The 20,834-nt window shown below is 38.0% G+C and overlaps 1 protein-coding gene across 1 annotated transcript in view; it reads right to left on the minus strand.

Annotated features, from left to right (window-relative positions):
- Positions 1-20,834, minus strand: part of LOC306862955 (contactin-associated protein-like 2) — a gene marked incomplete at its 5' end in the record, with an annotated part of 449,762 nt that overhangs the window by 259,860 nt on the left and 169,068 nt on the right. The window contains one exon of the mRNA XM_079406069.1: positions 14,199-14,392. Coding sequence (XP_079262195.1) covers positions 14,199-14,392 — 194 coding nt within the window. The remainder of the gene's footprint in view (positions 1-14,198; positions 14,393-20,834) is intronic.

The following is a 20,834-nucleotide window of genomic DNA, read 5'->3' on the forward strand; positions in this document are numbered from 1 at the left end:
AAGTAACAAAGGCTACCATCAGTAACACACTACGCTGCCAGGGACTCAAATCCTGCAGTGCCAGACGTGTCCACCTGCTTAAGCCAGTACATGCCCGGGGCCGTCTGAAGTTTGCTAGAGAGCATTTGGATGATCCAGAAGAGGATTGGGAGAATGTCATATGGTCAGATGAAACCAAAATAGAACTTTTTGGTAAAAACTCAACTCCTCGTGTTTGGAGGAGAAAGAATGCTGAGTTGCATCCAAAGAACACCATACCTACTGTGAAGCATGGGGGTGGAAACATCATGCTTTGGGGCTGTTTTTCTGCAAAGGGACCAGGACGACTGATCCGTGTAAAGGAAAGAATGAATGGGGCCATGTATCGTGAGATTTTGAGTGAAAACCTCCTTCCATCAGCAAGGGCATTGAAGATGAAACGTGGCTGGGTCTTTCAGCATGACAATGATCCCAAACACACCGCCCGGGCAACGAAGGAGTGGCTTCGTAAGAAGCATTTCAAGGTCCTGGAGTGGCCTAGCCCGTCTCCAGATCTCAACCCCATAGAAAATCTTTGGAGGGAGTTGAAAGTCCGTGTTGCCCAGCGACAGCCCCAAAACATCACTGCTCTAGAGGAAATCTGCATGGAGGAATGGGCCAAAATACCAGCAACAGTGTGTGAAAACCTTGTGAAGACTTACAGAAAACATTTGACCTCTGTCATTGCCAACAAAGGGAATATAACAAAGTATTGAGATGAACTTTTGTTATTGACCAAATACTTATTTTCCACCAATATTTGCAAATAAATTCTTTAAAAATCAGACAATGTGATTTCCTGGATTCTTTCCCCCCAATCTGTCTCTCATTGAAGTGTACCTATGATGAAAATTACAGGCCTCTCTCATCTTTTTTAAGTGGGAGAACTTGCACAATTGGTGGCTGACTAAATACTTTTTTGCCTAACTGTATATATACACATACACACACACACATATATATATATACTGTATATATATATATATATATATATACACACACACACATACACACACACACACACATATATATATATATATATATATATATATATGAAAAGTTCATTTGCATGATTTCTGAGAATTGTTAAACATGATGTCACGTGTGTGTTCCTGTTGAGTTCCGTTTTGCCCTTTTTTGGTTTGTTTCCTGTGATTAGTTAATCTTCATTCATTTGTATCACCTGTGTTAATTAATCATCTTGTTTTTTCCTTTGTTCCCTGCCTTCATAAGTCCTCGGTTCTCCCTCAGTCTTTGTCCGATCTCAGTTACGTTTAGAATGTTTTTTTTTATCCACGAGCCTGAGTTTATTATTAAATGTTACTTCTTACGAAATCTCCTGATGTCTCCAGCGTCTTCCTGCCTGACACACCGTTACAGAAGATCCGACCAATTCCAATTTACAGAAGATGAGACTGGAGCTGGCGTCGATCAACGTGGCCCCAAAGGGTGGTGAACGATCTTCATCCTCCAAGACGGCCGAGGCCTGGAGGAATTTGTGGAGGAGTTTGTGGACTATTGCCAACTCGCCACATGTGATGACCTCACCTTAATGGAGGGATTCTGGTGCGGGTTGGAGGAAGATATCCGACTCGTCATGCCGAGTGCTGATCCGTGCTGGTCTTTGGAGAGTTACATCAACTTCGCGCTGTGGATCGCCAGATCGGCCTTCATTGTGGACGAGGCGGAGTCCAGCCCGCGGTCATCACATGTGGCCGCCATTCCACAGTCGGTGCCACCAGCTGTTCCCCAGTTGAGCTCCGCCTCACCGGCCGCCGCTGTCTCAAGCCCAAGCATTTCGCTGTTCGCGACCACCGCAAGCCCGCCACCGTCTGCGGTTCCGAAATCAATCCCGCCTTTCGCGGGGAAATCAAGCCCGCTGCTGTCTGTGGCCAACGCAGGACAGCCGCCCATGGTTAACGCAAGCCCGCCGCCGCCAAAGGCTCTCCCAAGCCCGCCGGCAGAGAGTATGGCAAGCCCACCGGCAGAGAGTATGGCAAGCCCGCCGGCCGCTGCTTACCCAAGCCCAGTGCCAGCCCCCCGAAAGCGCTATGCCGCGCCTGCGCCCCCAGGGCGCCCTCCTGTGCCGGCCCCTCGTGTGAGCTTTGCAACGCCTGTGCCTCCAGAGCGCCCTCCAGTGCCAGCTCCTCAACAGCACCCTCCTTCGTCTCCTACATCTCCGCTGGTCCCATCCAGCCCTCCTTCGTCTCCTACGTCTCCGCTGGTCCCATCCAGCTCCGTGCTTCCAGAGCACCCCCTAGCCCGTGATTTCCCCAAGAAAATTGGGAGGGGGGCATATAACCATTGCCTATGTGGCCGGGCCAAGGGCCATGGCCGCCTGAATCCCCTGATCTGCCCTGGAGGCCTCCCTTGTCTCCACCCTGTTCTGGCCCTGCTCCAGCCTGGGCGCCCGTCCCCCCTCCCCGATGATTTCTGAGAATTGTTAAAATGTATATATTACATGAAATCATATTAGCATTTTTATTTAGTCATTATTACAATAAAAAAGGTTTACTACTAATGAAATTAAATATAAATCAATATGAATAAAATTAATTTAACAAAAATAACAGGCAAAAATGTTTTTTACTTTTATTTTTATTTTTATAATACTTTAGAATTAATACCCCCCCCCCCCCCCCCCCCCCCCCCCCCCCCCGCCACTGTATGGGTCTATATGCATGGAAATATACAGATGCTTTCATCGTTTTGCATTTCAAACACTGTTTGGTTGCTGTAGATTTTTTCATATCACTGAATAATACTTAAGATAATATGCTAAGTCAGTATAATGCTGAAAAACCACCATTTTACTTCACTGTCAAGGCAACTAAGTGATGAGCAACTCAAAGCAAGCATTTGCGATTCACTGCGGAGACACATTTAGAATCAACTACATAATTGCAGCCTTGCTTAAATGATTTATGGACATTCGAATGCTTTTATGTGGAATTGCAACCACATTTTACAGCGGAATCAGCAGGACACCCGGCGATGTCTCACTGCCAGCAGAGTGAAAGCAAAATGTGATCCAGTATTTAAGCAACCATTATCCTCCAACCGAGGGCATTTGGCACCCTCGTACTTTTCTCCCCACTTGGGGTTGTCTTGACGGATGAGGTGAAGACAGCTTTTCTCTCAGAGACCAAGAGCACAGCCGAATGAGTCAGAATGCCAGCTGTATGCATATGTGCGAAGGGCTGACAGGGGCGGCCAACTCAATGACACTCTTAATCGGGGCACTTTAGTAATGAGAGGCTCACTCAGGAGTAGAGTTAAAGGAAGAAACTGACATGTGGATATACGTAAATCTCCTAATTTCACTGTGTAAGCAGAGTAAAGTCTAACTCCCTACATTTCACTGCTGGTTATACTCTGTATAATTGTGTATGTGACAAATTTAAAAAATCTTGAAAACTCAAGAGTGATCTAACCCTGAATAGGGTAGAAAATTGGCACTGAAAGTCCAACAACGGTTACTTTCTGCTAACACTTTCTACATTGTGCCATTGTTAAAAAAATAAACTGGAAAGGTTTAAGAGGTTTAATTATAAAATAGACATACAGCATGGTGACTATACACATATAAACAGTGCACAGGACGCTAAAATAATGCAATAAACATAACATAATAAATAACAAAACAGAACACCCTAATGTAAATGTAAGTAAGAAAAATAGATATGTAAATATAATCAAATGTGATGCATTGTGCAGGAAATGTTCTTATGTTTTCAAAAAAAAATACAAAAAATAAAACAAGAATAAAAAATATTTTTAAAAATAAAGTGGTAATTGGTAATTTCTTTAAAAACAATAAAGTTACATTTACGCATTTAGCAGACGCTTTTATCCAAAGCGACTTACACTGCATTCAAGTTACAGTTTTTTTTACATTTTATCAGCTCTTGCTTTGCCTGGGAATCAAACCCATGATATTGGCATTGCTAGCGCCATGCTCTACCATTTGAGCTATAGGAAAGCCATGTTTTATTGACAGTGTGACAGCTGTGAAAGTTGACAGTGTTTTACAGAAAAATCACATACAATGTGATATTAAGACATTTATGTATTTTTAACGTACATAGTAAAGGTAACTTACAGTTTGTTTATTTTTATCGTTAAGTTTTTTAGGGTTTTCTTTCTATTGACTAAGTATAAACATGATATAGATTATAGATGTAGACAGAATAAAATCTAAAACGGCTGAAGTTAACCAAAGGGAGACTGATCGGAATGCTTGATTCACAGTGTTTTATGCAAGGTGGTTTTCTCCCAACAGTCAAACACAAAGTCTATGAACGGAGTCCTTTACAAAAAAACCCCATTAAGAAACCCTGAGAGAATTTGTTGTACTAAGGATGCAAATATATCAGGTGTCTGAATCTGATTAATCTGCACAATAGCTGTAGTTCAGATGGGTTTGATCCAGTCTGTCACAACTGCTAACATTCAGATTCAGAGCAGTGGCCTGTTAAACCTATTCCACTCTGCTTATTAAGATCAAAAGTACCTCAATGTATGAGATTTTTGAATGCCACTGATATCTTGAAAGGATATAATGGTGAACTGAGCTGCACAGTATGCCATTTTTGGAAAGACCTTGAAGGTCTCAGCAGTGCAAGAAAACGAATTAAGGGGAAATGGGCCTTATCAGAAGTTGAATGAATGTGCTACACACATATGATACGAAACAAAAGTTTTGTCTGGGAGAAACAATAAAAAATCTAATAAAATATATCATTATAATAAAAAATGTAATTAAATACAAATCAGTTAAAAGTCTTGGTTTTGGACAACTTCAAAAGTATTTTTGGAATTTAAAAATCATATTTTGGTGGAAAGTTTGATCCCATGATTTCAACAGAGGGTCTGCAACATATGGGAAGTCATTTATTATTATTATCATTATTATTACTATCATTTACACTATTTATCGATTTATTTTCCTTATTTATTATTATTAGTGTTTTAATTTGTGCTTAAATACAATACTAGGTTAACACAGACCAGAAAAAAGAAGGAAGCTCACCTACATGTTTCATGTTACTTCCTCATTAGAATTTTAAGCTAACATAAAATTTTCTGTAAATATATACAATATTGTTTAAAAGTTTCCGGTTTGTAAGATTTTTTTTATTCAAAAGTAATTAATGCTTTCATTCAGTAAAGATGCATAAAATTGATTAAAAGACAAATAATAATAATGTTCCTAAATAAATAAATAAAGGCAGTGTTCTTAAAGTGTTTATTCAGCTCTTTTAACAATTCTTATAAATTGTTATAATATTTCACAATATTACTTATTTTACTGTCTCTCTGATAAAATAAATACAGCCTTGATGAGCATAAGACACTTCCAAAATCCAAAATTAAAATAGTGTAATCATGAATATGATACACACATGCTGTTTTAGTCCAGGCTTAAAATGCAACACCAAATTTAATGCAATAGGTAAAAAAAAAAAAGAGTATACTGTTTTATATTGGATGTAATATGGAGAAATTCCTTCCATGAATCCTAAAACAAATGCCCCCTTTTTGGAAGAGAGCAGAAATATACAGTGTGGAAACTCTTGGAACGTCAAACGAGAAAAAAACCCAGCAGTCAGAATGAGATGTGGGTAATAGGCAAAAACTCCCAGTGAATAAAACAACTATAGGTCTTTTCACACCACAGCAAGGGGTACGCCTCGTTTCATAGGCTTTCTAAATGCATGTTTCAGCACATTAATTGATGGAGAGGTTTCGCCGCCATTATGCCACATAGAGGGCTGTCTGACCACATGGGAGGAAGAATATAAGAATTCAGCGTGTGTTTATTCAGTACAAGAGACGGCGGTTCGGAGCTCATTCAGTATTGACTGCAGGGGCTGAGAAAGGGTATCAGTAATGTATGAGCCTCCAAAAGGATCCATCAAACTTCAATTCACAGCAAGGTACTTGAAAAAAAAAAAAAAAATGAACAGGTCGCACTCTGAGTTGGTGGCCAGGAAATGGTAGGGTGAAAAAGAAAAGAAAAATGTCCAGAGGTGTGACAAGAAAATGTCTTTATTATTCATTTATTTTTTATCTACAACATCATCAGATAAAATCACATACTGCACCAGCCGAGAAGCTGCCATTGAGAGCAGGAATGCTAACCGATAGCCTTCTCCTGGTATTATGGACCTCCTTTAAGAGAGTCTAGTCGTGATACAATGGGGTACCTGCCAGAGGCTAAAACACAGAGAAATGTCAAGCCTCTGAGGAGGTTAACTTGTAGCTTTCACTGAGAATATACTGTATGTGACATCTGTCATGTCACCTGAGTGTTCCAGCTCACAGCCGAATGGGAAACCGATCCACTGCTTTCACATCATGGTCAATCAACAGGAATAAAGCATACGGTGTTTGAGTGAGACTTGCATGCTGAGCACCTTCCACAAGATTGTGCGGTCCTGTCACCTCTTCAATGAACCAAGCCATTGTTCTAAGACACAAAGTATTTTCCTTTCCACTTTAAAAATTACAGCATGTAACAATATAATCAGTTATGGTTTGTTATTATTTAGCACTCAATGAATTATGAGAAAATAACCAGCAACATTTAACAGAAAAATGGGAATATATTAGGGATGCACAATATATGCACAATATCGGTTTTCAACCAATACTTGAGATTTTTTTATTGGTATCACTTTATAAATGATTTATAAAAAAAACTTTTACTACTATCACTAGTCTAAATTTGTATAACACACATTAACTAATAAAACTAAAACTTTAATTTACCTTGATAAACAATTTTTAGCAAATCTCAAAATGTTATTTCAAAATTTACTGCATAAATTGATTACAATTTTTGTGAAATATTTTTATTTACAACATTTTAATATCAGACATTCACTGGTTGACATCCAGAGCATGTAGCAGAGGATCCAGCAGCTTACTTATTTCAGCCAGGGTTCTAACATCAATGCTTCCATTATATATAAAAAAAGACAGCACTACATAACAAAACAAATCTGAGTCATTATATGGAAAATTGCATGTTGACATTAGCGTTGCATGGTCAAATTTGACTATTTATGGAAAGGGACTCAAGGCTAAGGTAAATTGTCAACCACAGAGTAAATAATCTCCATATACTGTAAATCCATAAATCACATTATATTCTGGCAAGCAAGACAGCATTATGTCAGAACTGTAAATTCCAGCAGGGCAACACTGAAGATTAATTGTGTATGTACAGCACTGGACCCTAGACTAAGGAGTTAAAAAGAACAAGGTGAGCCATACTTATAAAATAAAGAAGACACAGAGAGGTATAGTGAACTGTGGCATAAAGGTTTTAAGATTACATCTGTCTACTCACAAGTAATCATGCAGTAATTGAAGTCATTTTAATAAATGAAATAAACCAGGACAGGTGCAGTTAAATAGAGTGTCTAATTGTCTTCGGGTAAGTGGGTGTGAGATCAGGTGGAAGTAGCTCAGGGTTTCGTTCGCAAATAAATGTGCATTTGCTATATACAGGCATGCTTTCATTAAACATTCAGCACACAACACAAAAGTCATAGCATGGGATTGTATTGCTTTCTGTTAGTCAATCAGCTATGAAATGGAATACATAATCTCTTATGGATCAATTTCAAAGACATCTGGATAAAAAGGATTCCAGCAGCATTTGCTTTCACACGTATTTGATTGGCATAAAGTTTAAATGTTATACACAAAGGTCTTTGCAGGCATCATCAAACAAAACATTCACTGATTCTGTTTCATTCTTTGGTTGTCTTTGAAGCTGAAGTATACTTCGGTTATTTGATACTAAAGGCATCTTTCCATATTTGAAAAGACCACAGTAATTTTTTTCACAGTCTGCCAATCTTTGTCAAGAATAAATTCATACTTGAGAAAGAGATTGAAAGGCTGTGAGATAATTGGTGTGGAGGTGTTTAGACAAAACTGATCAACTAGACTTCAGTCTCGAACATACATAAACCTAGGCATCACCGAGTAAAAATACACCTGCTTTTGCACATACATTCCTAGTAAACAGAATCTAAAGCAATATAGCAGTCTCAATATTTGGTTACGTTCAAAAGACTAATTACTCTATTTCTGACTGGTTGTTCATATGACAACATGCAATTGTTGACAAATATTAAACTCTTGTTAAAAAAGAACACATTGTATTCAATAGAAAACAAATAAAACATAAAAATACATTGGAGGTATATTATTGGTTATTGTCTAAATAGTGTGGACAAATTTGTGACTGAAAACGTATGGCGGGACACTCAAAGATGACATGATATTCAACAAAATAGAAAAAGACATCCTTCTGAATGTGTTTGACTGTAGCAGAGTCCTATAAAAAGGTCATCAAAAGAGTTTTACCATGAAAACCATCCAAAACACTAATTACAGTTGTTAGCATGCAAATTACAGCACTGCTGCTAAAAATATCACCGCTAAAAATGTAAGTACACTACTGTTCAAAAGTTTTGGGTCTGTAGGATTTTATTAATGTTTTCAAAATATGTCTCTTATGCTCACCAAGGCTGCATTTATTGGATTTAAAAAAAAAAATAGTAATATTTTGAAATATTATTACAATACTATTATAATATATTCATTATGCAATTTATTCCTGTGATGGCAAAACAGAATTTTCAGCAGTCACATGATCCTTCAAGAAATCATTCTAATTTGCGGATTTGTTGCTAAAGAATTTTCTTGTTTGCTATTTAATATTTTTGTGAAAACCATGATTTTTTTTTTTTTAGGATTCTTTGATGAGTAGAAAGTTTAAAAGCACATCATTTATTTAAAATAGAAATCTTCTTCAACGTTATAAATGTCTTTATTTTCATCATTGCATTATCAAAATAATGCATCCTTGCTGAATGAAAGTAATATTTTTTTCAAAAAATAATCTTACTGACCCCAAATATCTGAACATGTTAAGCAAGCTACATTTAAAGGGCACCTATTATGCCCCTTTTTACAAGAAGCATTATTGGCCTTGGGTGTCCCCAGAGTGTGTCTGTAAAGTTTCATCCCAAAATACCCCACAGATCATTTATTATAACAGCTGGAAAATGTCATTTTTGGGGTGTGTCTAAAAAAGAGCTGTTTTAGAGTGTATGGCTTTAAATGCAAATGAGCTGCATATTTCCTCCTCGTCTCCAGAAGAGGGAGTCGCGTATATGTCTCTCTGCATTGCATATCTACAGCAATACATCGTTTGGGAGTTGTTGAGCAAATAAGGTAAAAATAAATGCATATTATGAGACAATGAAAGTGTTTTTTGACCTTGCATGCATATCAACCTTATTGTTAGGGACTCCCAAAACCAAAATATGAACCTTTCATAACCCATAATAGGGGCACTTTAAAGGGGATTAAAAAATGAGGAGTGGGTGGATTTTTGTGTTCACACACTGCCAACACACATTTATGTCCAAACACCATGTAAAAGTGAATTTTGCATAATAGGTGCCCTTTAAAGATATAATATCTCCAAGAGGATTTTATCATGAAAACAGACCAAATGCCGTCAGCCTGCTAATTACAGCACCACCAATAAAAATATTGAGCTGCTGGATGACTAGTTGAATAGCTGACTAGCATGATTCATTACCCATTATAAGCAACTCATTTGTCAGAGACCTACATATTAAATCTAACATCAGACAAGCATTAAGTCATTGTCTGATATGGGCAGAGATGGAGACCAGCACAAACACATTTCAAAACACAACTGAAGCAAAGACAAATTACCATTCCATGCCATTCCAGACATAATGGCTTTTCATAAAGAAATAAATTCGCTCATCTTTTGTACAATCTGAGGTAAATTATTATTGCCTAACTAAGTCTGACCTAGATAAACAACCATGTCAGGAATGTCTTCTCTTTTCCCTGATGAACACAACAACATGGCAGTCGAAATTAATTACATGGACACAAAGTGAACATTTTATTCTGAGCAATACTGCAAATCTTTACTTTACTTTACTTACTTTACTTTTGTCATTTAGCAGACGCTTTTGTCCAAAGCGACTTACAAATAAGAAAAAGTAACTAAAACTAAAAAGTTACAACTCTATAAATACTATCTACCCACATATTTAAGAAAATAAAGAAATTAAATAAAAAGCTACTACTATCCCTTGCCGGTGTCCCTGCCCGGTGGAGTCGCACGGTAGAGTCGATGGTCTTTACACTCTTTACTTTACTTTACTTTTGTCATTTAGCAGACGCTTTTGTCCAAAGCGACTTACAAATAAGAAAAAGTAACTAAAACTAAAAAGTTACAACTCTATAAATACTATCTACCCACATATTTAAGAAAATAAAGAAATTAAATAAAAAGCTACTACTATCCCTTGCCGGTGTCCCTGCCCGGTGGAGTCGCACGGTAGAGTCGATGGTCTTTGACATATCTGGAAATCTGACATATCATAAATCCCAAACTGGCTCCACTGTCAACGTCACATTTCAGAATTGGAGGTAAACGGAAATCACTGTCGTCTCATTTATCTTACATCAGGGATAAAGTAAAGTCACAATATAAGATGTATTGCAGGGTCAAAGAGCACCTTCACTGATGATGTGAACACAGCTTAGCGTTAAAGGCTAAGGACATCACATGTCACCACAATACATAGTGGTCTGTCTTTTTTCTGATAAATGGCATATGACTTTTACTTTGAGTGCTAGTATACACTCTACCTATCTCTTATCATTGTAATGTCCTTAATCCGAACTGCCATTTAACCTGAACTTATTTGGAGGAAAAATAGTGACAGTATGATTAAAAAATGTCTTAAAATAAATTCCAAAAAAACCCCAAAGCCGAATGCTAAAAATGCTGCACATGGCATATAAAAGCACAACAACTAACCATTATTCATTAGCAACACAAAAGGTCTTAATTAATATTCAAGCATATAAGCCTGTCAAAGAAAAATAATTAAATCCAGAGCACGAAATGTGATGAAAATTATTCAGGAGTAAAAAAAATTATCCAGTCCAAAAAACTGAACTGCATATAAATCAATTGGACGCCGGATGTTTTGAAAGTCTACTTTTGATTGCTGCTTTAATATTGAAACCATGATTGGTAGACTGGTTATCCTTGAGTGGTGAATTTCTTCAAGAGGGGGCATGCAATCAGATTTCGAACTGAATGTAAAAACATATGCTCCTCAATCAAGCTAATTTAGCAGGGCTGTTTGTTTGCTTTTGCTTGGTATTACTTTTGTCAGTCTTGCAGGCAACAGTTCACTGATGCTGAATGGCCAACGTTATACTGCTGTAGCAACCGGAACGATCGGTAATTCCCACTTCGGTCTTCTTAATGTTCGAATACTATCGATCTACCCTGCAGATAGGAAAAAGCTTCACTCTTTTCCAACTGAGTACCAAAAGAATTCAAAAGTGTCTGCAAAGCAATGTAAGGATGGTTAATAGTGGTAACTGTGATGTCATGACAGCTGTAACACTTCCAATGCAAATTTTGAATATTACCAATAAACAGATAAACATAGGGATAAATAATTCTGTCATGTGAAACTACATAACATTTATTTGCATTAAAGTCCTTTTTTAACAGCTCCCCATGTACAGGCTTCTTATTGAAAGTCAAAAGCAACCAGAAGAACACTCATCAAAACACTAAAAGGTGGCAAATCAGAGGTTGTTGGGAATGTAGTAAGTGGATCCAACACGCTCTTATAAGGAAACATAGCTCAAGAGCCTTTTATCCTGCACCACCGAAACGTAACTCTTAAATCACATGACTTTTCAAATGACTTTAAGATGTCACTCCACCATCATATTCAGCTTGTTCAAGAGGATTAAATTACCCAAGGCTAAACTTTTAGGTTAAAAATGAAAAATGTGTCATCATGTGGTTCGAATCCTGTAATATTTTGTCTTCTGTGGGACACAAAGGAAGTCTGAGCTGTTCTTTTCCATACACTTCTTTACTGTCAGTTTTGAAAAATGACACAAGCACATTGCTTTATACAGTCTTCTGAAGCCTATAGCGTTTTGTGAGGAACAGACTGATATTCATGCCATTCCTTGAAAACCTCAGCATAAGCTTGTAACTACTAGTGATGCAACGAACAATTACTTTGATAATCGATTAAAGTATGTCAAATAATGAGATATAAAAGACACATTTTATTTTGTTTTTCTATGTGAACTATGCTATACATAACCTGATCTCGTGACGAAAATGTTCCTGTGGGAACTTTTTTGCAAGACGTGAAATACGTACCGCCATGTACGTTACGTTACATATTCGATGTAAAATGTCCACTGAGTGGCACTAAAAGAGTGTTTGTTTTTTTCCCCCGGAACAGATGAACGTATGGTATTTTTTATGTGACGTTGGTTTTGTACGTGTCACCGCAGTTCTGACTTGAAATGTCTGTTGAGTGGCACTATATCTGTAACTGTAATTTAAAAATAACGCACCATCTGCACTACACCTAAACCTACCCCATAATATGAACACAAGTGAATGTGATGTACAAACGCAATCACAAGCATGCCATTTTAGCTTGGTTTTCGATCTCTCATCTTTCAGCTCTTTCATCGTGTGTTAGGCCTATGTTTTTCACAGGATTCGTACCCAAGGATTCAATTCCGTGCCGGCTGAGCTCCCGAGAAAGATTGTTACGTCCGGAGAGCAAAACATATGGAGCTGTAATTATAACTGTGTACAAAAGCGATTACGAAGTGCTCAAGGTTTTACCGCCTCTAGTGTTAATTTCTGTTGGAAACTGCAGTGATATATACTTAAATAATTAGCGTCTTGCAAAAACGTTTCGTCATGAGATCAGATAGCTATACTATATAGCTACTGTATACTATAGCTATACATTATGTACATACAAATTGCTATAAATAACACATTCTAAAATTTGTTCACAGTAATAATAATAATAATAATAATAATAATAAAAAATTTACTTCAATTATTTTGATTAGCTGTTGTTCATATGCAGCCATTAAATAAATAACACATTAATTTAATGCAATTTGTTATTAAAAAACAAGCAAAAAATAAAAATAAAAGGTAACATTAAATACATCAAATGTCCATTCCACTGTAACCAATTTTCTAACCATCAAAGAAATGGAAGAGAGACCTTAGGACTCGATTTTAAAATGAAGAAGGCTTTTTTAGCCCAGTCTGAAGTCTACTCCCTCTTACTAGAGTCTAACTTGGACAGATCAAATGAATCATCTTCTGAAGTGAGTTGAGAATGTCCAGGAGCAACATTTTGGTGGTGCAGGATAAAAGACAATGACGTTTTTCCTTTGAGACCACCCTGTGTGGAGCGCTGGTGGGTCCAGTAATAATTCTACTCCTCTCTGCTGTGGGTACTGAGCACAGTGGTACATCAGCCTGAAATCAGTCTGTAAAACTGTCTTTCTCTGGATCTAAGTGCTTCCTTGATTGCTTACTGTTGATTAAAGCACCCAGGAAGAAATCAAGGCATCCTCTTGACTCATTGATCTTCAGCTGTCCTTGGTGAGCTCAGTGTTTAAAAGAGGTATGCTAACATCCTGCTACAATAACCACCATGCCTTACGAATATGTCAAGCACCAATCTTAATTTTCTTTTGTAATTCATGCCATAACATTTAATGCATTAAAGACGCTATTTTCTAATTAAAAAGCTTCATATGTAAACAAGTGAACAGTATTTTGATTAAATTATGAATAAGAAATCTGATAAACAAAAAACAACGAACAAAAAGACAATCAAACAACTTCAGTGTAACTCAACAGATATCAGTAAACAAACCACATGCATCCACACCACTAGATGTCAGTATAAAGTACAAGAACACTAAGATATTTTCCACATACACAACAATTCAAAATGCTTCTTTAGCAGCAAATTAGCATATTAGAATGATTTCTGAAGTATCATGTGACACTGAAGACTAGAGTATGCTGAAAATGCAGCTTTGTTATCACATTACATTATGTTATTTAAAACTGTAATAATATTTCACAATATAACTATTTTGAACAAATAAAAACAGCCAGGGTAAGCTAAGAGAGTTCTTAGCTTTCAAAAATTCTACCAACCCCAAAACTTTTAATGTTTGTGTATAAAATCCTACAGTAATTATTACAGCTTATGAATTATGATACTCACCCAGATGTTGCCATCTTGATGGTATGGTTTCCAGTTCCTGCCTGTGTCACTGTAGAGCAGCCGGTAGCGTGTCGTCCAATCAGAGCTGCTATATCGACCCTGCGTGGCGATGGCTGTGACCTGTTTTCTGCTTCCCAGATCGACCTGCAGCCACTGGTAATGATCACTGTCCAGCGGAGACCAGCCCCCAGCACCTAGAGAAAGTGCACAATACTCACTATCTTGTTATATTGATCTAAAGTCTTTGTGGTTGTGTCACAAAGGGGCTAAAGAAAAACAGAACAGGAACAAACGCTGTTGATTTTTTTTTGTGTAAATGTTATGTGTGCTTTTAAAAGTGTTTTTTTTTTTAAGAGTACAAATCAAATGGGTCACACTCTACAGGATAATCTACAAGAGTTTTGTAATTTAACAAAGATCAGCAGTAATGGTGTTGTTCAAGAGGAGCATCTGTATTTTTCTGTTCTCGTTTCTCTTGGAAGTTTAAGAACAGATTGTCTTACAGATGTTTTATCTGTGCTTTTAGCTGGAAGCTGTTGGACATTTGTTAAAAGGATATTTGAAAGATCATTAAATGTCGTAAATCCAACCGTTAATATTAAAGAAACAACCCATTTTCAAGCACATGGCTCCATTCTGGCACATTATGTCTACTTCTCACAATCCAATACAAACATTTTTTTCTCTTTGAATATCACGTTTCTCTCAAAATACCTGAAATCTTGACACAAATGTTTTGTTTTGTTTTTTGTTTTCAACTTCTGGCACTTTAATATCCCAAGGGTTGATTTTTATTAATACTAACAGATTTTGACTTATTTTTAGTTCACATGAAAACTTTTTAGCATGCCTACTTTTCAATATCATCTTTTATATATACAGGTGCATCTCTAAAAATTAGAATATCATGAAAAAGTAAATTTTTTCTTGTAACTTATTTCAAAAAGTGAAATTTTCATATATTTTAGATTCATTACATGTAAATTAAAAAATCTCAAAAGTTTTTAAAATTTTGATTATTACAGTTTACAGCTCATGAAAGTCAAAAATCAGTATCTCAAAATAAATAAAATATTTACATTTGAGTTTCAATTAATGCATACAGTATAAATTCCGGGTATCTCTTGTTCTTTGAAACCACAATAATGGGGAAGACTGCTGACTTGGCAATGACCCAGAAGACGATCATTGACGCCCTCCACAAAGAGGGTAAGTCACAGAGGGTCATTGCTGAAAGGTGTGGCTGTTTACAGAGTGCTGTATCAAAGCATATTAAATGCAAAGTTGACTGGAAGGAAGAAATTGGGTAGGAAAATGTGCACAAGCAACAGGGATGACCACAAGTTTGAGAATACTGTCAAGCAAAGCTGATTCAAACACTTGGGAGAGCTTCACAAGGAGTGGACTGAAGCTGGACTCATCAAGAGTAATCTCGCTCAGACGTCTTCAGGAAAAGGGCTACCAAGCCACTTCTGAACCAGAGACAACGTCAGAAGTGTCTTACCTGGGCTGTGGAAAAAATAAGTGGACTGTTGCTCAGTGGTCCATGTGATGAAAGTAAATTTTTCATTTCATTTGGAAATCAAGGTCCCAGAGTCTGGAGGAAGAGTGGAGAGGCACATAATCCATGTTGCTTGAAGTCCAGTGTGAAGCTTCCACAGTCAGTGATGATTTGGGCTGCCATCTCATCTGCTGGTGTTGGTCCACTGTGTTTTCTGAAGTCGACAGTCAACGCAGCCATCTACCAGGACATTTTAGAGCACTTCATGCTTCCTTCTGCTGACAAGCTTTATGGAGATGCTGATTTCATTTTCCAGCAGGACTTGGCACCTGCCCACACTGCCAAAGGTACCAAAAGCTGGTTCAATGACCATGGTGTTACTGTGCTTGATTGGCCAGCAAACTCGCCTGACCTGAACCCCATACAGAATCTATGGGGTATTGTCAAGAGAAAGATGAGAGGCACCAGACCCAACAATGCAGATGACCTGAAGGCCGCTATCAAAGCAACCTGGGCTTCCATTACACCTGAGCAGTGCCACAGGCTGATTGCCTCCATGCCACGCCGCATTGATGCAGTAATTCATGCAAAAGGAGGCCCAACCAAGTATTGAGTGCATAGAAATGAACATACTTTTCAGACGCCTGACATTTCTATTTTAAGTATAATTTTTTTATTGATCTTATGTAATATTCAAATTTTCTGTTTTTGGTTTTTGAATTTTGGTTTTTCATTATCTCTAAGCCATAATAATCAAAGCTTGAAATATTTCACTCTATGTGTAATGAATCTATATAATATATGGGTTTCACTTTCTGAAATGAGTGATAAAAAATATTGACTTTTTTAATCATATTCTAATTTTTTGAAATGTACCTGTAGATTATTTTAATACTTGCCCCAAAACCAATCATACTGTCACGAGTCTGTTCTGTTTTTGCCTTGTTTTCCATTGACCCAGTTTCCCCGATTAGTTAATTAGCTCCTCACCTGTTTCTGTTCTCCCTTAATGATGACCTGCCTTTATAAGCCTGAGTTCTCCCTGGTTCCTATGTCCGTTATTGTTTATGTTACTCCTGACGTATTTCTACAAGTAAAGTCTTTGTTTGATATACCTGCCTGCCTTGTCCTGATTCACCTCCCGAGGGGCGTACCGTAACACATACACTATGAAAATCCATCCTAAAACATATATGATACAAATATTAAAGAGTGATATATACATAAATAAAAAAAATATTTAAATATTTGTGCAAATATGATCAATTAAAAAAATAATAATAATCTGTGACCGTCCCACAGCTGTGGGGTCATTTCACAGAAATCCAATGTCCCTAATAAAGTTTTATTTGATTTATTATCAAGATACCAAGAAAGCAACAGAATCAAAGAAATAAAATGAGAGACGCAAAGTGTGAAGAAAAGTGATTTTTTTTTAAACCTTCTTAATTATGAGCAGAATATTCTTATTGTTCATCATTTCCAAACCAGCTGTAAATTGTTAAATTACTAAGTAAAAGTGTGGAAATATTATTTAACCATGAATTTTTAAATTGCGCAAACTGCTAGTTGCAATATTAGACTTGTAGCAAGACAAAAGAGTAAGACATTTTATTCCAAAAGTGTTAAATTTACATTTTCACCACAGAATGTGTTGGAAATTTAATGACTGCTATATGTACACTGCTAGACATTGTTAGCAGACAGATTAAACTATTGAGTCTACAGGAACAAAAATGCCCAAAGTTTAAGAGACACCGAGATATAATCACCATGTTCAACAGTGAAGTCAGTCTTTCTATCTGTATCTGCATTATATTGCTACTGTACTGCTACTGTACTATACTGCATGTCACTTAAACTTTTAAAGTTTTTAGCTTAAAATTTAGAAGTACATTTCGCCCATTTAGTTCCTAACTATCTTCACATTAAACATGAAGCAGGATGGCGCTGACCGGCAACGTACTGCAGCCAGCCAAAGACATAGTCAGAGCGAGGACATAAAGTGAGGGTCAACAGTTTAGGGTGTCCAGGGATCAGTACAAGACAGAAGCTTAAGAGAGTGTAAGGTAGCCAGGGGACATCCACTCCACTGCCACCTGCAACCTGCAACCTGCCGCCGAGGCAGATGTTCTGAGGAGATAAAAAGAGCAGAAGAAGGGCACTGGAAGGACACCAGCAGCCCAGAAAGTGAGGAATAAAACAGGCAGAAGACAACAGCTCCTGGAGTTGTTACGGTCCAGACTAAATAAATAAAAAAACACTCGATGACTCGATGATGAAAAAGATAGAACTGAAGACGTGAAAGATAAATTGCGTTATGTTGGTCTAAACCCTGTCTGATGGGATATCTGTGCAGCCTTATAGATGTAGCATGTAGGACTTTGTGATGATAGTGCTCCTAGGCGATAACAAATCATATGGCATAATTTTTGAATAGTTTGCCATCTGCTAACATGCTGACACTAAAAGAGAGAGACTGGCAATGTGATTTGTTCTGCTCATTTTGGTGATTTGTTTTTGTATTGTTCTTATGATTTCAGTCACTTGACAAAGTTAATCTATTTGAATATTTCTGGATTTAAATACAGATGTTCAAATGCAGACATTATGTTTTCAGTATTGGTTTCTAATACTAGATAAAGGAGTTACAGACAGCTGTAGGCAAAGCACTGCTAGAGGCAGGACAGTATCAATGGGGGTTTGCTGCACATTAATCACAGAGAGATCTGTTTGACCTCATAATTAAAATTCTGTCATTACTGTTTTATCATTTTCATGCTTGAAGTTTTGCCTCAGTAATACATTTCATTTTCAGTCAGGGAAAAATATACATTATCAAACTTCAGGACACCAGTTACAGATTAAAGAAATAGTAAATAAAAAATCTGATTCTGATCCCATATGACTTTCTTTATTCCATGGAACAGAATTTTCAACATGAAAATTAAAAATTTCAGAATGACTCTCATTAAAAGTAATATTTATATAGGCTACAGTTAGTACAATTTTTTTATGTTTTTGAAAATAGTTTTTTATACTCATCAATGGCTCATTTATTTGACCAAAAACAAAATTAAAATAGCAATATTGTGAAATATTATTACAATTTAAAATACCTTTTTTCTATGAAAGCTTGTTTCCACGACAGGGTAAAAAAATGGTCTCAGTTCAGATTTTTCCTTGCAATTCTGAGTTTATAGTATTTCGCAATTCTGTATTTTCAAAACTGCAAGATATAAACTTACAATTCTGAGAAGAAAATTCTGAATTGTGAGACGTTTTTTATTGAATGGGGAAAAACACTGTGAGATGTAAATTTATAATTAAAATATGTATGGAAAATGTCGCCTTGGAATTGTGAAAAATTGTGAGTTCATATCTTGCAATTCTGACTTTTTTTCTCAGAATTCAAAGTTTACATTTCGCAATTTTGAAACTATATCTCATAATTCCGAACTTTTTCTCAGAAAAACAGCCCGAATTGAGCGATAGAAAGTCACAATTATTACGTGGTGGAAATGGGATTCTGTAGTTACCCTTCAGGAACTCGAGCTGCATTTAGACGCTATGGGAACGCTTTCAGTGTGACCACACTCTGAACCACGTGTGTAATCAGTCCAATGGATGGATGAGACATCACGGGTGGGTGACGAGATGACCAGGAAGCTTAAAAGCACATGCGGTGGAACCGGCGTCAGCTTTCTGTCATTCAGCAAACGCTCTGTGTGTGTCAGTCTTATTTGGTGTTGTCTGTTCATTATCACTCGTTATTTCCTATGCGAGTGAATACAACATAGGGCGAGGGCGGGCAGCATCTCAGGCTGTGTGTTCTTCTCTGCCCACGCTTTATTACGGGTGGGAATACACACAGTTTGTGTTGTTTGCTTGAGAGCAGAGCACGCAGAGTCAGCTCTCGCTTTGCGAGCATGTCACTGTGTGTGCTTGCTCTCGGAGGGCTCTCTTTTGCCAAGGCGGAGCGGCGGCTGGCTCGTGGGAATCGCAGATGGATCATGTGGGGGTAATGGAGATGGGCAAGCCTGTATCTTCTTCCTTTATCATCAGATCCAGCGCCCGCTCTCTAGGATAAGAAGCCTGCCCCGCGGTTTCTTCCCCCCGGAGAGAGGGCTCGACGCTCTGCCTGTCTTCCTCTGAGGAGGTGGACGTGGAGGACATTGATGAGCTTTCGTAAAGCAGTTTCACAAGCATTGTTTGCACAAGCATATTATGAACGAGAATATCAATAGCAGCGTTCTTGCAGAGCGGAGCTCGCGCTGTCAGCTCTAGGGTAAAAGGACCGTCGTTTCAATAGGAGACTTCAGCTGAGGCAGTCCTGATGCTCATGGCAAAGGACCTATGAGGGCAGGCCCCACTGGGGAAGAACGGTGTTCACCGCATTACACGGTGTCCGTCTCTCCTCAGTGTCCTCAGGAGATCGGTCTGCCAACCCTGCCAGTGTTCCAGGGAGCAGCGGTCTCCAGCGAGCTCTTCTCTCAGTCTCTTCCATCCGGAAACGTAGCGGAACTGAGAGGCTCACCGCCCCTTTGGGGGTCTCTAGAGCAACTAGAGCAGCCGTCCCCTGCCGGTCTTCCTCTTCAAGGCACCGAGCTAGCAGCTCTAAGCACACCAGAGGCCAGTCTCGAGAGACTGGTTCCCTTAGTAGACTATTTGGTAGCATAGAAACTACTGCCAAATGTGTCTCGATGGGTCCTGCACGCTGTAGAAAGAGGCTAACGCATTTAGTTCGGCGCTCCGCCACTGCCTTTCAATGGGGTCATTCCCACACTGGTGGGTCCTGAGCAGGCTCTGGTAATGGAACAAGAAGTGAATACTCTCTTGAGGAAGGAGGCCATCGAGGTGGTCCCTCCTGTTGACAGAGTCCGGGTTCTACAGCCAGTGCTTCATCGTTCCTAAGAAGGATAGAGGGTTGCATCCTATTTTAGATCTAAGTCAACTGAACCGCTCAGTCATGTGACTGAATTTCAAGATGCTCTCTTCGAGCAGGTTGTGTCTCAGACCAGGTCTGAGGACTGGTTTGTCATGATCCATCTAAAAGACGCATACTTCCCATCTCCATCCTTCCCCATCACAGGAAGTTCCTGAGGTTTGCTTTGGGGGCAAAGCGTACCAATATC

This window comes from Barbus barbus, assembly GCF_936440315.1.
Source record: "Barbus barbus genome assembly, chromosome: 44".
Taxonomy (NCBI): domain Eukaryota; kingdom Metazoa; phylum Chordata; class Actinopteri; order Cypriniformes; family Cyprinidae; genus Barbus; species Barbus barbus.